The sequence below is a fragment of the Vulpes vulpes genome, chromosome 3 (assembly GCF_048418805.1).
Source record: "Vulpes vulpes isolate BD-2025 chromosome 3, VulVul3, whole genome shotgun sequence".
In the NCBI taxonomy this organism is placed as follows: domain Eukaryota; kingdom Metazoa; phylum Chordata; class Mammalia; order Carnivora; family Canidae; genus Vulpes; species Vulpes vulpes.
The window spans coordinates 113,207,360-113,224,706 of NC_132782.1; the positions used below are offsets into that span (position 1 = coordinate 113,207,360).

A 17,347-nucleotide genomic window follows, 5' to 3' on the forward strand; every position below is an offset into this window, starting at 1 on the left:
TGCTTCTCCGTAGGCAGAATCTCTGGGCCACAGGTCTGGAGCTGAGGGCAGGGACAGTGGTGCCCATCTCTCTGGGTGACACTGCTGCATTAGGGTGGGGACGGTAGCTTCTGGCCTTCTCTGCTTGCCCTTCCCATGGGGGAACTTCCTTTCTGTGAATGAGCCTGGGCTGGAGCGATCAGGCCTCAGTGTTCCCTGCCCTCTGGCTCTGAGCTGGAGCTTTTGCCCTGTGACGGGGACTGATGGAAGAGGGAGCCCCCAGCCTCTCTGCTGCACCTGCCTGGACCTTAGCATCTGTAACACGGAGCTGGAAGTGGAGCCCCACTAAAGGAGTTTTAGCCCTGTAGCAGGGAGAAAAAAGTCAGAAAAGAAACTTGGTTTCAGATCTTTGTTTTTACTTTTGAATTAGAGATAAGGGCTGGTGGGCCTGTGTTAATATTTCCACTTTACATTTTTGGAAGAAGGTGCATATTTTAAGGCCAAACAGCTGGTTGTGATGTGGCAGGGATACACATTCAGGCGGTCCAGCTCCAGAACCTGCCTCAGCTTAACCTCTGCTGGATTGTGGAAGTCTCTAGGACATGGCCGTGGGTTTTTCAGTTCTTGCTTCTATGACCTCCAGGGTACAGATGACTCTGTCCAGGTCTATGTATATCTGTCCCCTGCCTTCTCCCAGCAGGTGCTCGTCCCTGTGGCCTCCATGTGTAAAGCAGAACGTGTGAGCAGAGTGGACGTGGCTGTCTTCCGAGGCCTCTTTGGGGCCACAGAACCAGGCACTGTTTGAGTGGACACACTGCTCCGTGCTGTGCACCTCAGTACCTCCTGCGCTGGTCATGCCTGTGCCCACAGAGGGCACCCCTCCACCCCTGAGTGGTACCCCTGTCCCAGTGCCAGCCTACTTCCGTCACGCAGAACCTGGCTTCTCCCTCAAGAGGCCTGGGGGGCTCAGTCGGAGCCTCCCGCCCCGGCCCCCTGCCAAAGGCAGCATCCCCATCAGCCGCCTCTTTCCTTCCCGGACCCCAGGCTGGCACCAGCCCCAGCCCCGGAGGGTGTCATTTCGAGGCAAAGCCTCTGAGACCCTACAGAGCCCCTCATATGACCCAAGCCGGCCAGAGTCCTTTTTCCAACAGAGCTTCCAGAGGCTTGGCCGCCTGGGCCATGGCTCTTATGGAGAGGTTTTCAAGGTGAGTGGGGTGACGACTCCTTGGGCTTGCTGGGGATTGCCCCCTGCCCCGCCTCCCGCCCCTGCCTGGATGGGACTGTCCTGGGCAGCCTGCTTCTCACGGGTTGACATGCTCCGTTCCTCAGTGCCTGATTCGACTGCTTTCGCCTTCCCCTCCCACAGGCCTCTCAATACACACTCCCCCCTTGTCCACAGCCTGGCACGCCTTACAGGCTCCTGGCTGCTTTCTCTCCTGCCCTGGAGCCAGCCCTGTCTGTAGGGCACACGCTTCCCCACCCCTTAGGCCGGCAGGCACTCAGGCTACCCCCTCCATGCCACTTTTTTTTTCTTAAAATATATTTCTAGTCATTTATATTTTCTTTAAAATGGTGATTCTGCTTACACAAGTACTACATGGAGATAATTTTGTGGTTAAAAAGTACAAACAACATAGGTCTGTAGACCAGTTCTTCCCAGAGGAAACTACTGTGCTTCTCAGGTGGGTGTCCCTCCTTCCAGACCCTTCTCTGTACATCTCCAGAGTTGACCATATAGAGACAAACTCATCTTCAACACAGCGGATCATACTGTCCACATGGTTCTGTAGCCAGCTTTCTTCATATAACTGCGTGCCACGGACACACTTCTAGGCCAATGCTTAGAGCTCATAGTTGCGCACGGGTCTCTCTAAGGTAGATGCCATGCTGCAACTTCCACACTTGTAAATTCTTAATAGAACCCGCCAGATAGTCATTCTAAGTGCTCATGCCACCTCCCATCCCACCTGTGGGTGCCGCCTCCCTTCCAGGTGCGCTCCAAGGAAGATGGCCGGCTCTATGCAATAAAGCGCTCGATGTCACCATTCCGGGGCCCCAAGGACCGGGCCCGCAAGCTGGCTGAGGTCAGCGGCCACGAGAAGGTGGGGCAGCACCCGCGCTGTGTGCGGCTGGAGCAAGCCTGGGAGGAGGGCGGCATCCTGTACCTGCAGACCGAGCTGTGTGGGCCCAGCCTGCAGCAGCACTGTGAGGCCTGGGGCACCGGCCTGCCAGAGGCCCAGGTCTGGGGCTACCTGCGAGATACCCTGCTGGCCCTGGCTCACCTCCACGGCCAAGGTCTGGTCCACCTTGACGTCAAGCCTGCCAACATCTTCCTGGGGCCCCGGGACCGTTGCAAGCTGGGTGACTTTGGGCTGCTGGTTGAGCTGGGTACGTCTGGAGCTGGTGAGGCCCAGGAGGGAGACCCCCGTTACATGGCCCCAGAGCTGCTGCAGGGCTCCTACGGGACAGCAGCCGATGTGTTCAGGTGAGGGCTGGGAGGGGGGCGGTGCCGGGGGTGGGGGCTGCAGTTGCCCGAGGGAGGGAAGCGCCACCCTAGTCCAAAGTCAGGAACCCGGGCCTCGGGCTGAACATCCTGCCCCAAAGGGGTGGAGGCCTGCCCTGAGGCTGAGGGGGTTCTGCAGTCAGGCTGTCTAAGCAGCAAACCCTCTGGAGCCACTTTACATGGATTTACCCACTTCCTCACTGCACCTCCACAGGAGGAATGATTACTGCATTTACAGGGACTGGACCTGGCACTGGGCTCCCTTGTCCCTGCCAGTAACGCTGTTCAGCCTCTAGCAGCCATATCCAGCTTTATCAACACAATGGGGACAGGAACATGAGCAGCCCCAGTGCCTGTCCAGTGAGCAGTGCAGGATGGCTCGCCGGCTGGTGGGCAGCCTGTGCTGTGTGTGGGCTCCATGCCCCACACCATGGTCCCACCTTTGGACCTCCTGGGGCCTTCTCAGGACCCCTCACTGCTCCCTCCCCACTTCCCTGGCTCATGGTGGAAGACAGCAGCCCTTCTGGAGTCCGGGTCCCAAGGCCAACCTTGCCTCTTCTTGTCCCTGCCCCCGTCCTTCCCAGTCTGGGTCTCACCGTCCTGGAAGTGGCGTGCAACATGGAGCTGCCCCACGGTGGGGAGGGCTGGCAGCAGCTTCGCCAGGGCTATCTGCCTCCTGAGTTCACTGCTGGTAAGTGGAGGGCAGGGATGGACAGGAATGTGCTGCCCCCCACCAGGAGGGTCGTGGGGGATGGCATGGCTGGCGGTGGGGACCACTGGGCTCCAGGCCCAGTCGCCCCTGACACGGCCCTGCCCTGTGGACAGGCCTATCTTCCGAGCTGCGTTCTGTCCTCACCATGATGCTGGAACCTGACCCCAAGCTGCGGGCCACTGCTGAGGCCCTGCTGGCTCTGCCCATGCTCAGGCGGCCTCGGCCATGGAGCATTCTGTGGTACGTGGCTGCCGATGCCTTCAGCCGAGGGTGGGCCCTGTGGCAGGTAAGTCAGGCGATGGTGGCAGGATGCCCCACCCTGCTCCCCAGTGCCAGGGTGTGACCTGCCTCCACTATCCCTGTCCCCACAGGCCCTGCTTTCCTTGATGTGCTGGCTCTGGCACAGATTGGCTCACCCCGCCAGCTGGCTGCAGCCGCCGAGCCCACCAGCCACCCCGCCTGGCTCCCCACCCTGCAGCCTCCTCCTGGACAGCAGCCTCTCCAGCAGCTGGGATGATGACAGCATAGGGTGGGTGAGAGCTGAGGGAGCTGGGGGCGGGGGTAGGGGTGGTCAACAGTGTCAGGTCCCAGACCCAGGAGGATTAGCAGGGAGAGACCCCTCCCACAAACCTGGCCCCCATCATGCCCTGGGAAGGGAATCGAGGCCAGTGGGGGTGCAGCCTGCCCTGTTTGAATGCAGCTGTCCCTTCCAAGCCCAGAGCAGGGAGCAGGGTGGGGGCCACAGCTCCCATGACAGCAGGGGCTGCCGGTGCCCACAGATGAGGTACTGTCCTCTCACAGCCTGGGGAGCTGCGCCCTGGGAAACTCCTCGGTTCTAGGTACCTGGTGGCCAGAGGAGAGGCTGTCATTAAGGAACTGTTACAAAACCACAGGCTTGGGCACCAGCCTCAGGAGGAACCATACCATTAACCCCTTCTTTAAGGAAATGTCACTCCTTTGCCATGGGGACACTTTATATCGACATGAAGTACCAGCTAAGCTTCATTTACCACAAGGTCACTTCAAAGCTAGCTGTCCAAACCCATGTGTTCCGAAACGGAACAGAGGTGGCCTTTCAAAGTTGTGAAAGTGCTTTTCTCAAGGGGCACCTTGTTTCCGCTGGTTCCTGACAGTGGCCCTGCCCCTGTCCATGGCAGGAGGAGCCTGGCGCCGGCTCCCTGCCCCGCCCAGCTGTGGCGGCCTCCGGGTGCACTCCCCACCCCTCGACACCTTACTTGTCTGGCTACCCTGTGCAGGCTCTCACTCTCTGCAGAGACTGTCCTGGGCAGGGCTACTGGGAACACCTCCACCCCCCGCAGTGGCTCCCCCGCCCCCCGGAACAGGTACACACTGAGGTGAGCAGGCCCTGAGTCCAGGGGGTGGGAGGTGGTGGCTCTCAGTCTCTGAGTGTCATCTGTCTCTCTTCCCTCCCACCCAGGGATGCCCTGGACCTGAGTGACATTGACTCCGAGCCCCCTCGGGGCTCCTTCCCCTCCTTCGAACCTCGGAACCTTCTCAGCCTGTTTGAGGACTCACTGGGCCCAGGCTGAGTCCACAAGCCAGCCTTGGCGCTTTTAACCTTTTAGCCACCCCCCCAATCCTCCTGGAGGTGGGGTTCCCTCTGGGAACTCCACTGGTGCCTCCTGCCTACCCATGTCTAATAAAATGTATTTGAATCTTGGGAGCACCCAAGCTTGCTTGTGTGACAACACAGCGCTTCCTACCCTTTATTGATGTTGCCGGGGGTTTGTGGCCCCGAGGCTGAGCCCTGATACAGGGCCCCAGGCCAGCTGACTGGAGGTAGGATCCAGGCGCTGTGTGGAGCAGAGATTTCCTGAGCAGGCACGTCCCCACTGTGTAGGTCGAGCCATCAGAGCATGGCACTCGAGGTGGAGGGAGGGCCCTCAGCCCAGTGGCCACTCAGTGCTTCATGTCTCTGTGCTAGCTGCCTGGAAAAAACAGCTGCAGCCGCCCTCCTACCCCTTGGTCCTGGGATAAGAGACTAGTCCTGTTGCCCAAACCCCTCACTCCACAGTCTCTGGACGAAGGGAGAAGGGGTGGGTGAGCCTCAGGCTGCCCGGAGGGCTAGCATGCAGAGCAGAAAGGTCAGGAAATATGGGCTGAAGGCTGGGCAAGGCAGCCACGAGGTACCTTACATGTGGGGGAGGGTGGTGGGCTCATGGCTCTGGGCTGATAGCATCCCAACTGTCAGAGCCAGACGTGACCTCAGAGTCCCTCTGGCCACACCCTCACAGGTCACAGAGGAGGATAAACAGAGGCCTAGGAAGGAAGGTTTCGGTCTAGCCCACACAGACAGTACCCGGAAAGAAGGCAGGGAGGGAAGCCAGAGCTCCGAGACGTGCGTAGAAGAGGCTAGCCCACAGGGAAGATCAGATGAACGGGTGACGGCTGCCAGCTGGGAAGTCCAGTTTGCTGGGAGCATCCAGGGAGTCAGCCCCTCGCAGACCAGCAGGGGTGAAGCGCGATCGTCGGTCCCAGGTGACTGCAGAGAGGCCGACGTGGCAGGCAGAAGGTGGCTCAGTCTGGGGGGCAGGTGTGGTGGGCGGCCCAGAGCAGGTCTGGCACGACGCCGGCGTGCAGCTGGAGGATGGAGCCCACGCTGAGCAGGTGCATGATCTGGTGGGAGTTGCCCCAGTAGTCGAAGCGGCCAGGTCCCCAGCGCTCTGGCAGGCGGGCCACATTCACCAGTCCCCCAAGCAGTGCCAGCGCATCCATGCGTAGGTAGCAGCGCAGGGAGCCCGGGGCGCCGGAGCCCAGCCCCACTCCCCGGGCCCCGAACACCAGGAGGCGGGCAGCAGCCTGCCAACCAAAGGCACGAAGCCGGGCACTGGTGGAGGGGGCAGTGAGGGCCCGCCAGCCAGCCACGCCGGACAGCACGGTGTAGCCCACCAGGGCAGCCGGACGCAGCCAGGGCCTACAGGCCAGGGTGCAGTGGATGATGGGCAGCGCCCCTGTATGGAAAGAGGCGGGAGGCACGTCACCCGGGAACTGCCTGCCCTCTACTTCAGGGACTCGTGTGAGTGACCCTCCCTCCACCTCCCTGGTGGCCACCCACCTCCCGTCCTTCAGGCCGCCCCGTCGCGTGGCTCACCAAGGGTGTTGACAAGGCAGACGCCACACATGTCCAGGGCGAGGAGGCGGGTATACACGGCGCTGCCCCCTTGGTGGCACATGAAGAGATGGTAGAGCACAGAGCCTGCGGGAGGGGCCAGGCAGGCCACACAGTGTGTCCCGCCCAGCCAGCCGTCCTGGCCCAGCTGGCCCCATGGCATGGTCATGGGCAGCAGCACCAGGAAGCCTAGCAAGGCCAACCCTGGGGGAGGGAGACAATTATCCATCACATGGCTTGAGCGCCGAGGACAAGCCACGTCCTCAGGGAGCCCACAGTCTAGAGATGATACAGGAGGGAGGAGACAAGATGGGTCTTGACGATACTCTTAGCACGCTCGTGGCCAGGCCCCCGGCAGGGGCAGGCCCTGTGCCTTCAGTAACTTCAGTGACTTAGCAGAGCTCCCAAGAGTTTCTGGAGGTAGAGACCGTTGTCCACACATTCAGTTGAAGAACCCAAGCCAGTGCCCCAGGTGACCCCAGCAATGAAAGCAGAGTAGAACCCGGCAGTCTTATCTCCTCCCTGTAGCACATTACCTCCCCAGAACACAGGGGGCCCCAATCCCCCAAACTTGGTGTGTCAGCAGAAGCCAGAGGGAGGCATGATCTCATGCTGAATTTTATATAGGATATGTGGGCAATGATACTAGATCTGCAGGTCACTTAGCTTGCTTCTCTCAATCCCTGTGTCCTCTCTATAAGTGACCAGACACAGGGAGGCTTTGGGTCTTTCTGTCTTCCAGAAAGGGCAGACTCAGGCAGGGGAGACCAGCTGCAGGAGCTCGTTTCCTACTTCCCCAGGGAGCTTTTCCTGCCCTCCATTCCTCTCAGCCCCAGCCAGGCCCTTCCCACCCTTTCCCCTGGGCACTCTGGCACTGCCCTCCCAGGGGTCAAAGACAGGCACAGACGACTAGGCTGCTGGCTGCACATGGGCAAGGTCTGGCCAGGCCCCAGTCAGCCGGCGAGCCAGGTACCAAGGTTAGGCCCAGCGGGCTCAGGCCCCTCTCCTGGCCCGGACAGCCCAAGGAGTGGCAGGGCTGTGTCAGCAGATAAGGGCCGCGGAGGTGGGGAGGAGGGGCCGCCGCCAGGCGGAGCCCCGGGCACAGGAGGGTGGCAAGACCGCCGCCCCGGGAGGGGCTGGGGCCTGGCTTCTTTCCTGGGCCCCGAGGCCGAAGTTAACACCCATGTCCTGGACGAGCGCAGGCGGGGGGAAGGTGCCCCGGACGCTGGGATTATGAAGGGGGCGGGCACCAGGCTCCTCCCCGGGGCTCAGAGGGATTAAGCGGACTCGGTCCCCCACTCTGTGTCCCCCGTCTGCCCCGGGGCCCCGCCCGGGAGCGGAAGGACAGTTCCATTCGGGACAATGGCAGCTTTGTCACCAGGGCGCCCAGCCGTGCCAGGCCCCAGGCAGCCCGGGACCTGAACACTGGGCGCCCGCCGGCCACCGGACCCCCAGGCCGGCTCGGGCAAGGCTGCCGCGGGTGTGGATGCGGGGCGCGCGGCTCACCGTGCGTGTAGATGTTGCCCAGCTCGTTGTGCAGGTAGAAGAGGCTGCGCAGACAGCCCGAGCCGCTGCTGGCCGGCCGGTAGCCCGTGAGCACGAACTTGTTGAACTGCAGGTGCGGCGGGGAGCTGGCCCAGTCCAGCAGGCGCGGCCCGGCCAGGAACGCCATGGCCCGCGCCGGGCGGGCGCCGCGCTCCTCTGGCCCGGCCTGCTGCTCAGGGCTGCCGCGGCGCGCGGAGGCTCATCCCGGCGCCCGCCCGCCGCCCGGCGCTCCGTCCGCGCACGCGCCGCCGGGGGTCCTGGCCCGCGACCCCTCCCGCGCTGCGCACGCGCGGCCGGGCGCCCCCACGCCGGGGCGGAGGCTGGGGCAGCGCGGGGCGCCGGAGCGCAGTGCGGCCGGCCTGGTAGGGGCGGGCGCGCCGCGGGGACGGCCGGCTGTCTCTCCGCGGCCGGGAGGACGGGTGCGGCCGGACGCTGGTGGGGACGCCAGACTCCGCCCCAACGGCTCGCCCCCGCCATCCCGCCAGCGTTTCGCGCGCGGTGCCGGTGACGTCGACCCTGCGAGGGCCAATGGGCGCGGCTGGTGGGGAGGCCCCGCCCACGCCCAGACTTTGGCTCAATTAGCATAATATACGCGGTCCCAGCCTTATTTGCATGGGGTAGCTGTGGGCGAGGGCTCCGAGGTTCTGGGTCCCGGTGGCTCTGCTGGAGTGACCCCGGCGCCTTGTCTGCCTCGCGCGCCCCAGCTTTCCGCGCGACCCCCAGGTCGACGCACCCTGGGGCACTCAGCCTCCCCGCCGCCCATCCCCACCCCTCACCCGGGCTCTGTCCAAGGTGCTGCCGGCCCCGGCCCTTCGGCCCAGGAAGGTCTAGACCCGGCGCGCCCCGACTCCAGGGGTGATCAGTCGACTCAGCCCGAGCGCAGCGGGCCACGCTCAGATGCTCAGGCCTCTACAGGTGTGTCTGACGCGCCCCGCACCCTCGGGCGATGCCCTGCCCTTCGGACCAGTCTTCTGAGAACCTGGGCGCGGTCAGACTCGCTCCCTGTTATCGCCCATGGAGGGCACCTTCAGTTCCACCCGAAAAAGACAGGAATCGGAGGGGAAGAGAGTAGGCAGGAGGCCAAGGGAGAAAAGTCGGTCCCTGCCCGGGTTCATCCTAAAGCGGGTCCAGGAATGCATCCTCCTCCGGTTTAACCCCGCCCACCCCCCCGCTTCCCCCTCCTCCCCTTCTCCCGGACCCCACCCACCCTTCTGCCTCCGCCTTTCTCAGTCCTCCGCCTTCCTGGCGGCCCCGAATCACTCCATGCTCCGACCAACCTTAATTTGCATGGACACACCTAACTTTGTTCCCATACCCTCATTAACATAACCCCTTTCATCACGCAGGAACTTGCAGAGCCCTGTATCAAAATAGGTCCTTTATTCAAAGTCTATGGTTGGTCTTTTGACTGCTTTCCTTGACCTCTCACATTTCACTTAGGGCAGCAGTCCAGGACCACCCCAAGAGGCTCTCGAAGCCAACTGAAATCAGAGACCCCTCTATCAACGTTCATGAGGAAGGGGAGCTGGGATCCTCTTGCCCTTAGGCCTCTGCCATCTGGCCCCTGAGGGGCAGACCAAGTTCTCAACAGCACCAGATGCTTCCGGTCCAACGTCTGGCCTCCACGGGATGACCAGAGACCCAGCTGCCCTTAACGGGGCGGAAGGTCAGCGCTGAGTGCGGCATGGAGTCTCGGGTGTCCATCCCGCTTGCAGAGGGTCCCGAGTCAGAGAGCAGAGATGAGTGAGCGCAGGGAACTCTGGCTGGAGGCGCTCAGGGGCCGGTAACTCGCCGCTAGACCCTCAGCCTGAGGGTCCCCCGGGGGGCAGGGCAGGGCCACCCCTCGAGGCCCGCGGTACCACACAGCCCAGCTTCTCCCCGGGCCCCGCGAAGGCCCCAACGCCGGGGGCCCTTTTCCCGGAGTCAGCAGACAGCTCCTAGAGAAGGAGCAGACGTCAGCCGAACCCAACCAATTTTGCCTCCAGCGTCCTGCTTTGCCTGCGGTCGCACGCGCGACTCCCTGTGTGGACGCAAGGCCTCGGCCCCCGAGAACCCAGCCCGGCCCCCCTGGAGCTCCCAGCTTCCCAGCACCCCTCCCGCGCAGCGAGGCGTCCGCCCTCAGGCCCTGCCCCGGGGGGCGCACCGTCGGCGCAGCAGGCGCAGCAGCGACAGCAGCAGCAGCAGCAGCACGGAGACGGCCGCGACCGTCGGGAAGACCCGGGCTGCGGGCACACGGTGCTGTGAGGAGCGGGTCTGGGCGGGGCGGCTCCCCAAACTCCCTCCCGCCTGGCACGCCCGCCTCACCCCCCATCACGGCCTCCGGAGCCCCGGGCCGGGGGCTGCAGCTCGCGTTGGCCCCGTCGAGGGGCGCTGCGGGGGTCTGGGCCAAGCCCTCGGGCGCCGGGTCGTCAGCGGCGTCCTGCAGCCCTGCCGGAAGAGAGGTGAGGCGGGGCGGGGGGCGGGCCGGGGGCCGGGGGCGGGGGCGCGGGCCGGGCTCTCACCGTGGAACGTGAGCGCGAAGCCCTGCGCGTGGCCCCGCGCGTCGCTGCGGAAGGTGAGCAGCAGCGCGGAGACCCGCAGGCGCAGCGGCCCGGGCGGCGGCCGGCGGGAGCCGTCGAAGGCGCGGAGCAGGCTGCCCGAGGCAGCGTCGCGCATCTCCAGCCGGTCGCGCGGGTCGGCCAGCTCGAAGAGGCGGAAGGTGAGCTCCAGCGCGGCGCCCGGAGGGCGCAGCAGCCAGCTGCAGTTGCGGTCCGGCCCGTACTCGTCGGGGAAGTCCGGGGAGTACACGACGCCCTGAGGCACGGTCCAGTTGCCCTGGCAGGAGCCCACGGACACTGTGGGCGGGGCCGGCGTCAGAACCCCGGGCCGGGCTCCCCGCCCGCCCCAGCACCCCCTGCCCGCTCACTCGTCACCTTCGTAGATGCCCAGGCGCCCATCGCCGCCGCACAGCTGGCCCGGGTGGCCGAAGCAAATCTGGTCGCAGTCGGTAGCTGGGGCCGCGCGTCCCCGGTCCAGGTCGCTTTCGGAGCCACAGAAGCAGGCGTAGCCGGCCTCCACGCCCGCCAGCTGGGAGCACAGACTGGGTGACCCCCGAGGCAGGGGCGGGGGCGGGGCTGGGGGAGCGGGAGGCTGGGGCCTGGCCGGAGGTGAGAGCTGGCCTGGAGCTTCCAAAATCAACGTCAGGGTTTGACGTCATAGGTGGGAGTTGATTTGGGTCCTGAGGTCAAGTTCGGGGGTCACCATTCTGGGCAGGAGGTGGGGGTCAGTACCTGGTAGCCCTTCATGCGGCAGAAGCGGAGGCACACCTGCACCGTGAGCTTTGTCGAGGTGCCGCTGGGGCCGCTGAGAGCCGGGGGGGTCCCCGAATCCACGAAGCAGCCCAGGTACCCGGGCACTGAGGAGCAACAGAGTCAGGCTTGGTCCCTTCCCTCCAAGAGCCAACTCTACCCAGGCAGCCAGCCATTCCCAGCCTTGCCCAGCCAGGCCCACTCACTGTGACACGTGGGGATGTCACAATAGCGCCAGTAGATGCCCTCCTCTGTCTCGGCTACATAGCACCATGGCTGCACGTCGCCGTCTGGGTTCCTGCCATTGGGGGAGAAGTGGTCCAGATCCCCCCACCCCAAAGGCTGCAAATCCCAGGCCCCACCCCACAACCTGTTCTCGAAACGGCCACCACGTGTGTTAGAACTTATTTGTGCGTTCCTCTCTGTTGTCCCACAAGTTCAGGTTTGTCCCAAGTGCTTCTGGATGTCAACTTCCGACTGGGTGGGGGGTAAGGAGAAGATGTCCTTAAAGGGGCCCTGAGGACATATTTTGGGCTGCAGGTGTTGCTAGGACATGACCTTATACACAAGGACTTTGAGGCCACCAGGGGTTTCCCCAACCCTGCCTTGGGCCTCAGCCATTCTCTTGCCTTGGAACCCTACTTTAAGGCAAAAGTGGGGATTTCTGAGCTTTGTGTGTCCTTCCACTCCACTCCAGACAGCAGGGGGGCTCTGAACCCCCAATCCCTCCATCACAAGTAGAGCCTCTCAAGTAAGTTGTATGGCAAGGGCCCGGCCCCTTACTCCAGAGCTCGCCGCTGCCTGGGTTCCGCTGGCACCAGCTTCTGGGATGCCCAGGCCTGACCTGACAGTCTGCAGAGTTTGGGCACCGAAGGCCAGTCCCCCGCCGGAAAATGTTCAGTGCGTCCCACCTGGCCCCTAGGAGGGGCTAGGCCGGGTCCCTCGCACAGCTGCGCGCCCAGCCCCTCCAGGTGGACTTTGTGTCCCACGGGCCAAGACCTCTGCGCAGCCCAGTCGGCCCCCGCCCTCCCCTCACCGGCAGAAGTTGTGCGGGCCCAGCCCCCAGCGGCCCTGGGGGTCGCTGGCGCTGCTGTAGCTGTGCTGCTGCGTCTGGTCCCAGAAGAGGCACGGGCGGCCAGCCCCGCGGGGCCCTGTGCGGTTCTGGTGGCCGCGGTAGTCGGCGCCATTCACCTGGAAGCACTCGGACAGGCCTGCAGGACAACCGCGGGGGCCGGAGGTCGGACCTTCCCACATCTCCACCACTGCAACCCCAACTGCCACCCTGCTTGCCAGCCAGCACGCCCCCTCCCCCCCCCTCTCAGCTGCTCCAGCCACCGGCTCCGCCCCCTCCTCTGCCTCCGCCCCGGCGAGGCAATGGACAGCAGAGGTGACCACCGCTGTCCTTAGGCCAAGACTCACCTGGGCTGTGCAGGCTCGCTGCTGAGGCCCCGCGGGGCAGCAGCAGCGGGAGGAAGAGGAGGAGGAGGAGGCCCTGTGGGGCCCCCGTCTCCATCGTCCCCAACCAGAGAGAGGTTCCCCGGGCCGGCACAGGGTCCAGGCCGCCCCCAGGGTCGCTCCGGAGTCTTTCAGGCCACCTGGGGGCCGTTGTCCTCTGACAGTCTGCTCTCCGGGCCGCGCTCTCCGTCTGAGCCGGTGAATCCCCCGCGGGGATCTGCCTCCCCGGTTCCCTTCCCTGAAGGCGCCTCTCTGCCCCTGGTTCCCCCTGGCTGTATCCCCCGGGGTCCTCTGGCCAGCGGCGCCCTCTGTCACTGCCTCTTAGGGGCTCCAGGTCTCGCCTCAGCTTCCATACCCACCCCCTCGGGAGGCGCCTTGCTCTCTGAGTCGCCCTCGCTCAGGTCTCTAACGCACTGGCTCCTGCCCCCCTCGCGTCCCTCTGTGGGTCCCTCCCCCTGGAATCCCTCCCTCCCCACCCCATCCCCCCCAGGCCGGGAAGCCCCGCCCGAGACTGGAGCGGAGGCAGCAGGTCCAGACGTCTCCCACGCCAACACCCCCCTCCCCAACACCCTGCCTGGGGACCCCAGTCTCCCGGCCCGCGGCTCCCCCCACCCCCCGCTCGCTCCCAGGGTCCCCGCGGGCTCTAGGGCTGCGTGGAGCAGGCCAGGCCAGTCGGTGGACAGAAGGGCCCTAATGGGGCTGATACAAGACCCTGTCCAGAGGCGCCCCTGAATCCGGCCCTCGCTCGCACTTCCGGCCCCCACCCAGCGCCACAAGCTCCAAAGCACACCCTCTTCGGATTCCCGCGCCCCTCTCCCCAAGTACCGAATGCCTCTGGTTTGACGAAGGAAGTGCCACTCCCTGCCCCGCCCCCCCCCCCCCCCCCCCGCGCCCCCGAGACAGGCGGGAACGGTGGACGCTCAGTCCCGGACAAGCAGGGCCAGCTGGTGTCTAGGGACGGAGGCAGCTGCGCCCCTGGTCCCGGCCCGCCCCCTCCTCTCTTCCCCCTTCTTTCCGTAGGACCCCCGGCCCAGGCTCGCCGGGGCCCTCGCAGCGCCGTGGAATTCCCCCAGCGGAGCCCCCCCACCCCCACCCTGGCGGGGGAGGGGAGCAGGCCCGGGCAGGCGTGGGGGGAAATTCCCCGCCCCCCCCCCCCCCCCCCCCCCCCGCCGACTCCTCCGAATCCTCTGATCTCCCAGCGCCGCCCGCCGGCTGCCCCCAGGGCTTGGGGGGAGGCCAGCGCAGGTGCGTGGGAGGGCGGGGGCGGACGCCGAGGTGGGGATGGGCGGCAGCGCCCAGCGCCCCCCCCAGCGGCCCCGCCCCGCGCGCAGTGCTGGCCGCTCAGTCCAGCCTCGCCCCCTGCCCAGGCCCTCGCCAAGCTGTCCAGCCCTGACCGAGCTGTCGGGGCCATTAGGATGGGAGGGGGAGCAGGAAGGATTCTAGAAGGGCCAAGATGTGGGCGGCGCCGGCGGGTCGGACACCTCTCAGTTGGTGTCCCGGTGAGCGGGTGAGCGGTTCGGAGGAGCCAGGCTTGCTGAAAGTCGGTGCCCAGGCGGGTGGCCTCCTGGGGAGTACCCCTCGGCCACCAGGCTGCCCAGGGCTCAGCTCCCGGGCTCCTGGCCTTGCTGAGCACTGGACTGGGAGGCTCACCTGCGCAGGCCAGCCCAGCAGCAGAGCACCTAATGCCCCCCCGGGGCCAGGGGACAGCTCGCGGCCATCCTTCGCTGCAGGTGGGAAAGAGGCAGTTGCTGCCAGGGCTCGTAGGTGCCCTCCCAAGTTTCTGGCCAGCAGGGAGCTGGGGTCTGCAGGCCTCGGCTCTGTGACAGAGTTGTGTGTGGAGCCCCACCTCCAGGGTCACCGAATACCTAGGAAAGGGCCGGGTGGGGGATAGCGACAGGGGTCAGTAGGGAAAGTAGAGTGGGGACTGCCCCTGCCTGGCAGGGATGGGCCAGGCTGTTGCGCAGTCTAATGTACTTCCTGAGGCCTCCGTCTCCTGCAAAGGGGAGGCTGGAGGACTGGGGGAGGGTGCTCCGTTCCAGAACTGGGGCACCCACATGAGGGGCAGTGTAGTGTGCTCCTTGCAGGCTCCAGTGCCAGATGACTTCCGGAACCTCAAACTAAAGAGGTCCTTGGCCCTCACCCTGCCACTTGGAGTTCAGGAAAGCTGAAGGGCCTCACAGTCTCAGCCAGGACTATTGCTGGGTCCCCCCAGACTGCGTGGGGAGAGGGCTGGGTCCCTCCTACCTGCTCCGGCCCTCTACCTGTGTTTACTGACCCCGGTTCCTCCGGCTCCTGTGCAAACAGCTGAACTTCATTTTCCTGCCTCCCTTGCATCTGACTATGGGGGTGAGTTCGGGCCAACAGGGCGTGTGCAGGAGTGATGCCTCGGTACTCGAAGTAGGGGGGCCGCCCACCAGCAGCGGCATCCCTGAGGAGCTTGTTACAAATGCAGGTTCCCAGGCTCCACCCCGGACTTCCTTCATCAGGACCTCCGGGTTGGCAAAGCACACACGTAGGCCCCTGCCAAACTGGATGTGGAAGATGCCCAGGGCCTGGAGGGGGGAAGGAGCTGGATTCCCAGGTGACCTCGTGGAAGGTGGCCACCAGCCAGGAGAGTAGGGATGCGTGAGAAAGAAGCCCGTGTTGCCTAGCTGCTGGGCTGGAGGTTTGCTTGTTACAGCAGCTCCACTGACACAGCCCTGCCCCGTCTAGTTCTGGTCGCCCGTGTTGTTTTCCCCGGCGTCCTAACAAAGTCCCACAGCCTGGGCGGCAGGGTGGCTTCCTTCTGGAAGCTGAGTGCGGGCTTGTTCGACACCCCTCCACTAGCTTCGGGAGGCCACTGGGTCGTCACTGGTGTGCCTTGGCCTGTGGAAGCATCACCACAGTCTGGCTTCATCTTCACGCGGCGTTCTCCCTGCGTGAGTCTGTGTCCAAATCTCCCCCCCGCCCCGCCCCGTTTTAAAAGATTTTATTTATTCATTTGAGAGACAGAGCACGAGCAGGGAGGAGAGGCGGACGCCATCCCAGGACCCAGGATCATGACCTAAGCCCCCCAGGCGCCCTGTACTGCCAGATGCCCCCAGGCGTCCCAGATCTCTCTCTTTTTGAAGGCTGCATAGTAGTCCACGGTGTGGCTAGACCACATTTTCTTTATCCCTTCATATGTCAGTGGGCATGTCGGTCACTTCCACCAGCCAGCATCCAACAGACTTGGGACAGGGACCTGAGCAGGACCCTGATTGGGTCCCCACTGCCCCCCGTCTTCACCTCCTCAATCACAGTTAACAGAGATTGTTTGAGCCCTTGTAGGTGCTGGACAAATACTCTTCCTTCCTCTAAAACATTGGGGGTGAGAGGCCAGAGCCCAAGGCCCAAGCCAGGGCCTTATTTCCAAAGCCAAGGGGCCCTTCTAGAGCCTTCCAAACCTTCAGGGGAACAGTGGGATAGGCGGCCAGAAGGGTCTGGGCTCTGCAGGGCCAGGATATGGCCTAAGGCCAGGGACCTCCTACCCCAGTACCTCTGGCTTTTGGTCCTTGGACCAGGTCATCATACTTGATGTGGAAACGAAACAGAGGACACCTGGGCCAGGTGCTGCGTGATAGGACTGCATTTTAGGGGCGCCTGGGGGGCTCAGCAGTTGAGCGTCTACCTTCCGCTCAGGGTGTGATCCCGGGGTCCTGGGATTGAGTCCCGCATGGGGCTCCCTGCATGGAGCCGGCTTCTCCCTCTGCTTGTGTCTCTGCCTCTCTCTCTGTGTGTCTCTCGTGAACAAATAAATAAAATCTTAAAAAAAAAAAAAAAAAAAAAAAAAGACTGCATTTTAGAAAGCTCTGGCGATCATGGGGATGGATTGCAGAAAGGGGGCAGTGGAGACTGCTGTAGCCATGCAGGCCAGTGGTTGGGGCTCTAGTGATTCTGGGGCCGGGACTGGGTGTGTTTACTCAGGCAAGGACCAGCGACACGGTTGTTTTCACTGTGTATGCACCTTAGCTGACGCCCTGGAGTCACTGTATCCCTCCGAAATTCGTATGTTGAAACTTGAATCAAATGTGATGCTATCAGGACGTGAAGCCCCTGGGAGGTGTTTAGGTCAGCGTGGAGCTTCAGGATGGATCATGAGCGGCCGGAGAGTGAGCTAGTCACCCGCCCCGACGAGGATGCAGCAAGGAGGCTCTTGTCAGAATATACTCGGGTGTGCCCCCTCATCCCAGGCCTCCAGCCTCAGAGCCCTGAGGCGTGCACGTTGGTTGTAGAAGGGTCCCTCCATCTATGGCATTTGTTAAGACGCCCTGGATGGACTGACACCCGAATCCCCCAAAGCCTCTCAGCTCCAGGGAAAGAAACCCCTTCTGCTTCACCACGTGGGGAAAGTGGGCAGAGTAAGTGAGCCTAATGGGTCTAGGGCTTCTTTTTGGGGTGATGAATATTCTGGAATTAGATGGTGGTGATGGACGCAGCACTGGTGAATATACTAAGAGCCACTGAGTCAGACTGAGTGGCGCGTGGATTAAGGACAGGGCGGCACGCAGCACAGCTCTGGGTTTCTCCTCGTGCGGTGGAACCACCATGAGGAGGACAACAGGTGGCTGTCCCCCTCTGCTGCTGTACCCCGTGCCCACGGGTCACCAGGGCTGAGGCCGTGGAGGCGGTTGGACACACGGGTCCAGTTCCAGAAGACAGGGCCAGGCCGATGCCGCAGACAGACTGGGAGTCCTCAAAGCTGCTGGGCAGGAGAG

At 63.9% G+C, this 17,347-nt stretch overlaps 3 protein-coding genes across 3 annotated transcripts; 1 reads left to right on the forward strand and 2 right to left on the reverse strand.

Annotated features, from left to right (window-relative positions):
• Positions 1–374: 374 nt before the first annotated feature.
• PAQR4 (progestin and adipoQ receptor family member 4) lies at positions 375–8,131 on the reverse strand. Its single transcript, XM_025984643.2, has 3 exons — positions 7,831–8,131; positions 6,307–6,528; positions 375–6,166 (listed from the first exon to the last, which is right to left on the reverse strand). The coding sequence occupies exons 1-3, from the start codon at positions 7,994–7,996 to the stop codon at positions 5,733–5,735; spliced, it is 822 nt and encodes a 273-aa protein (XP_025840428.2). The 5' UTR covers positions 7,997–8,131; the 3' UTR covers positions 375–5,732.
• PKMYT1 (protein kinase, membrane associated tyrosine/threonine 1) lies at positions 680–4,878 on the forward strand. Its single transcript, XM_072753959.1, has 7 exons — positions 680–1,184; positions 1,971–2,464; positions 3,067–3,173; positions 3,308–3,480; positions 3,566–3,723; positions 4,451–4,549; positions 4,633–4,878. Exons 1-7 carry the CDS (start codon positions 834–836, stop codon positions 4,742–4,744), a joined length of 1,494 nt encoding a protein of 497 aa, XP_072610060.1. The 5' UTR covers positions 680–833; the 3' UTR covers positions 4,745–4,878.
• Positions 8,132–9,234: 1,103 nt separating the features above from the next.
• KREMEN2 (kringle containing transmembrane protein 2) lies at positions 9,235–13,187 on the reverse strand. The gene is made up of 9 exons (XM_072753960.1): positions 12,576–13,187; positions 12,193–12,367; positions 11,363–11,454; positions 11,139–11,263; positions 10,782–10,935; positions 10,371–10,703; positions 10,174–10,296; positions 10,013–10,091; positions 9,235–9,806 (listed from the first exon to the last, which is right to left on the reverse strand). Exons 1-9 carry the CDS (start codon positions 12,667–12,669, stop codon positions 9,596–9,598), a joined length of 1,386 nt encoding a protein of 461 aa, XP_072610061.1. The 5' UTR covers positions 12,670–13,187; the 3' UTR covers positions 9,235–9,595.
• Between the last annotated feature and the right edge of the window lie 4,160 nt (positions 13,188–17,347).

What these genes read in the sequence shown, in the direction of transcription:
- PKMYT1 (XM_072753959.1), top strand. Translation starts at nt 834, where the DNA reads ATGCCTGTGCCCACAGAGGGCACCCCTCCACCCCTGAGTGGTACCCCT. An exon ending in ACAGCAGCCGATGTGTTCAG is followed by an intron (nt 2,465 to 3,066) that starts GTGAGGGCTGGG and finishes CGTCCTTCCCAG; the next exon opens with TCTGGGTCTCACCGTCCTGG. An exon ending in GCCTCCTGAGTTCACTGCTG is followed by an intron (nt 3,174 to 3,307) that starts GTAAGTGGAGGG and finishes CCCTGTGGACAG; the next exon opens with GCCTATCTTCCGAGCTGCGT.
- PAQR4 (XM_025984643.2), bottom strand. Translation starts at nt 7,996, where the DNA reads ATGGCGTTCCTGGCCGGGCCGCGCCTGCTGGACTGGGCCAGCTCCCCG. An exon ending in GGGCAACATCTACACGCACG is followed by an intron (nt 6,529 to 7,830) that starts GTGAGCCGCGCG and finishes TCCCTCCCCCAG; the next exon opens with GGTTGGCCTTGCTAGGCTTC. An exon ending in CTGCCTTGTCAACACCCTTG is followed by an intron (nt 6,167 to 6,306) that starts GTGAGCCACGCG and finishes CTTTCCATACAG; the next exon opens with GGGCGCTGCCCATCATCCAC.
- KREMEN2 (XM_072753960.1), bottom strand. Translation starts at nt 12,669, where the DNA reads ATGGAGACGGGGGCCCCACAGGGCCTCCTCCTCCTCCTCTTCCTCCCG. An exon ending in AGCGAGCCTGCACAGCCCAG is followed by an intron (nt 12,368 to 12,575) that starts GTGAGTCTTGGC and finishes GTTGTCCTGCAG; the next exon opens with GCCTGTCCGAGTGCTTCCAG. An exon ending in GCCGCATGAAGGGCTACCAG is followed by an intron (nt 10,936 to 11,138) that starts GTACTGACCCCC and finishes CTGTGCTCCCAG; the next exon opens with CTGGCGGGCGTGGAGGCCGG.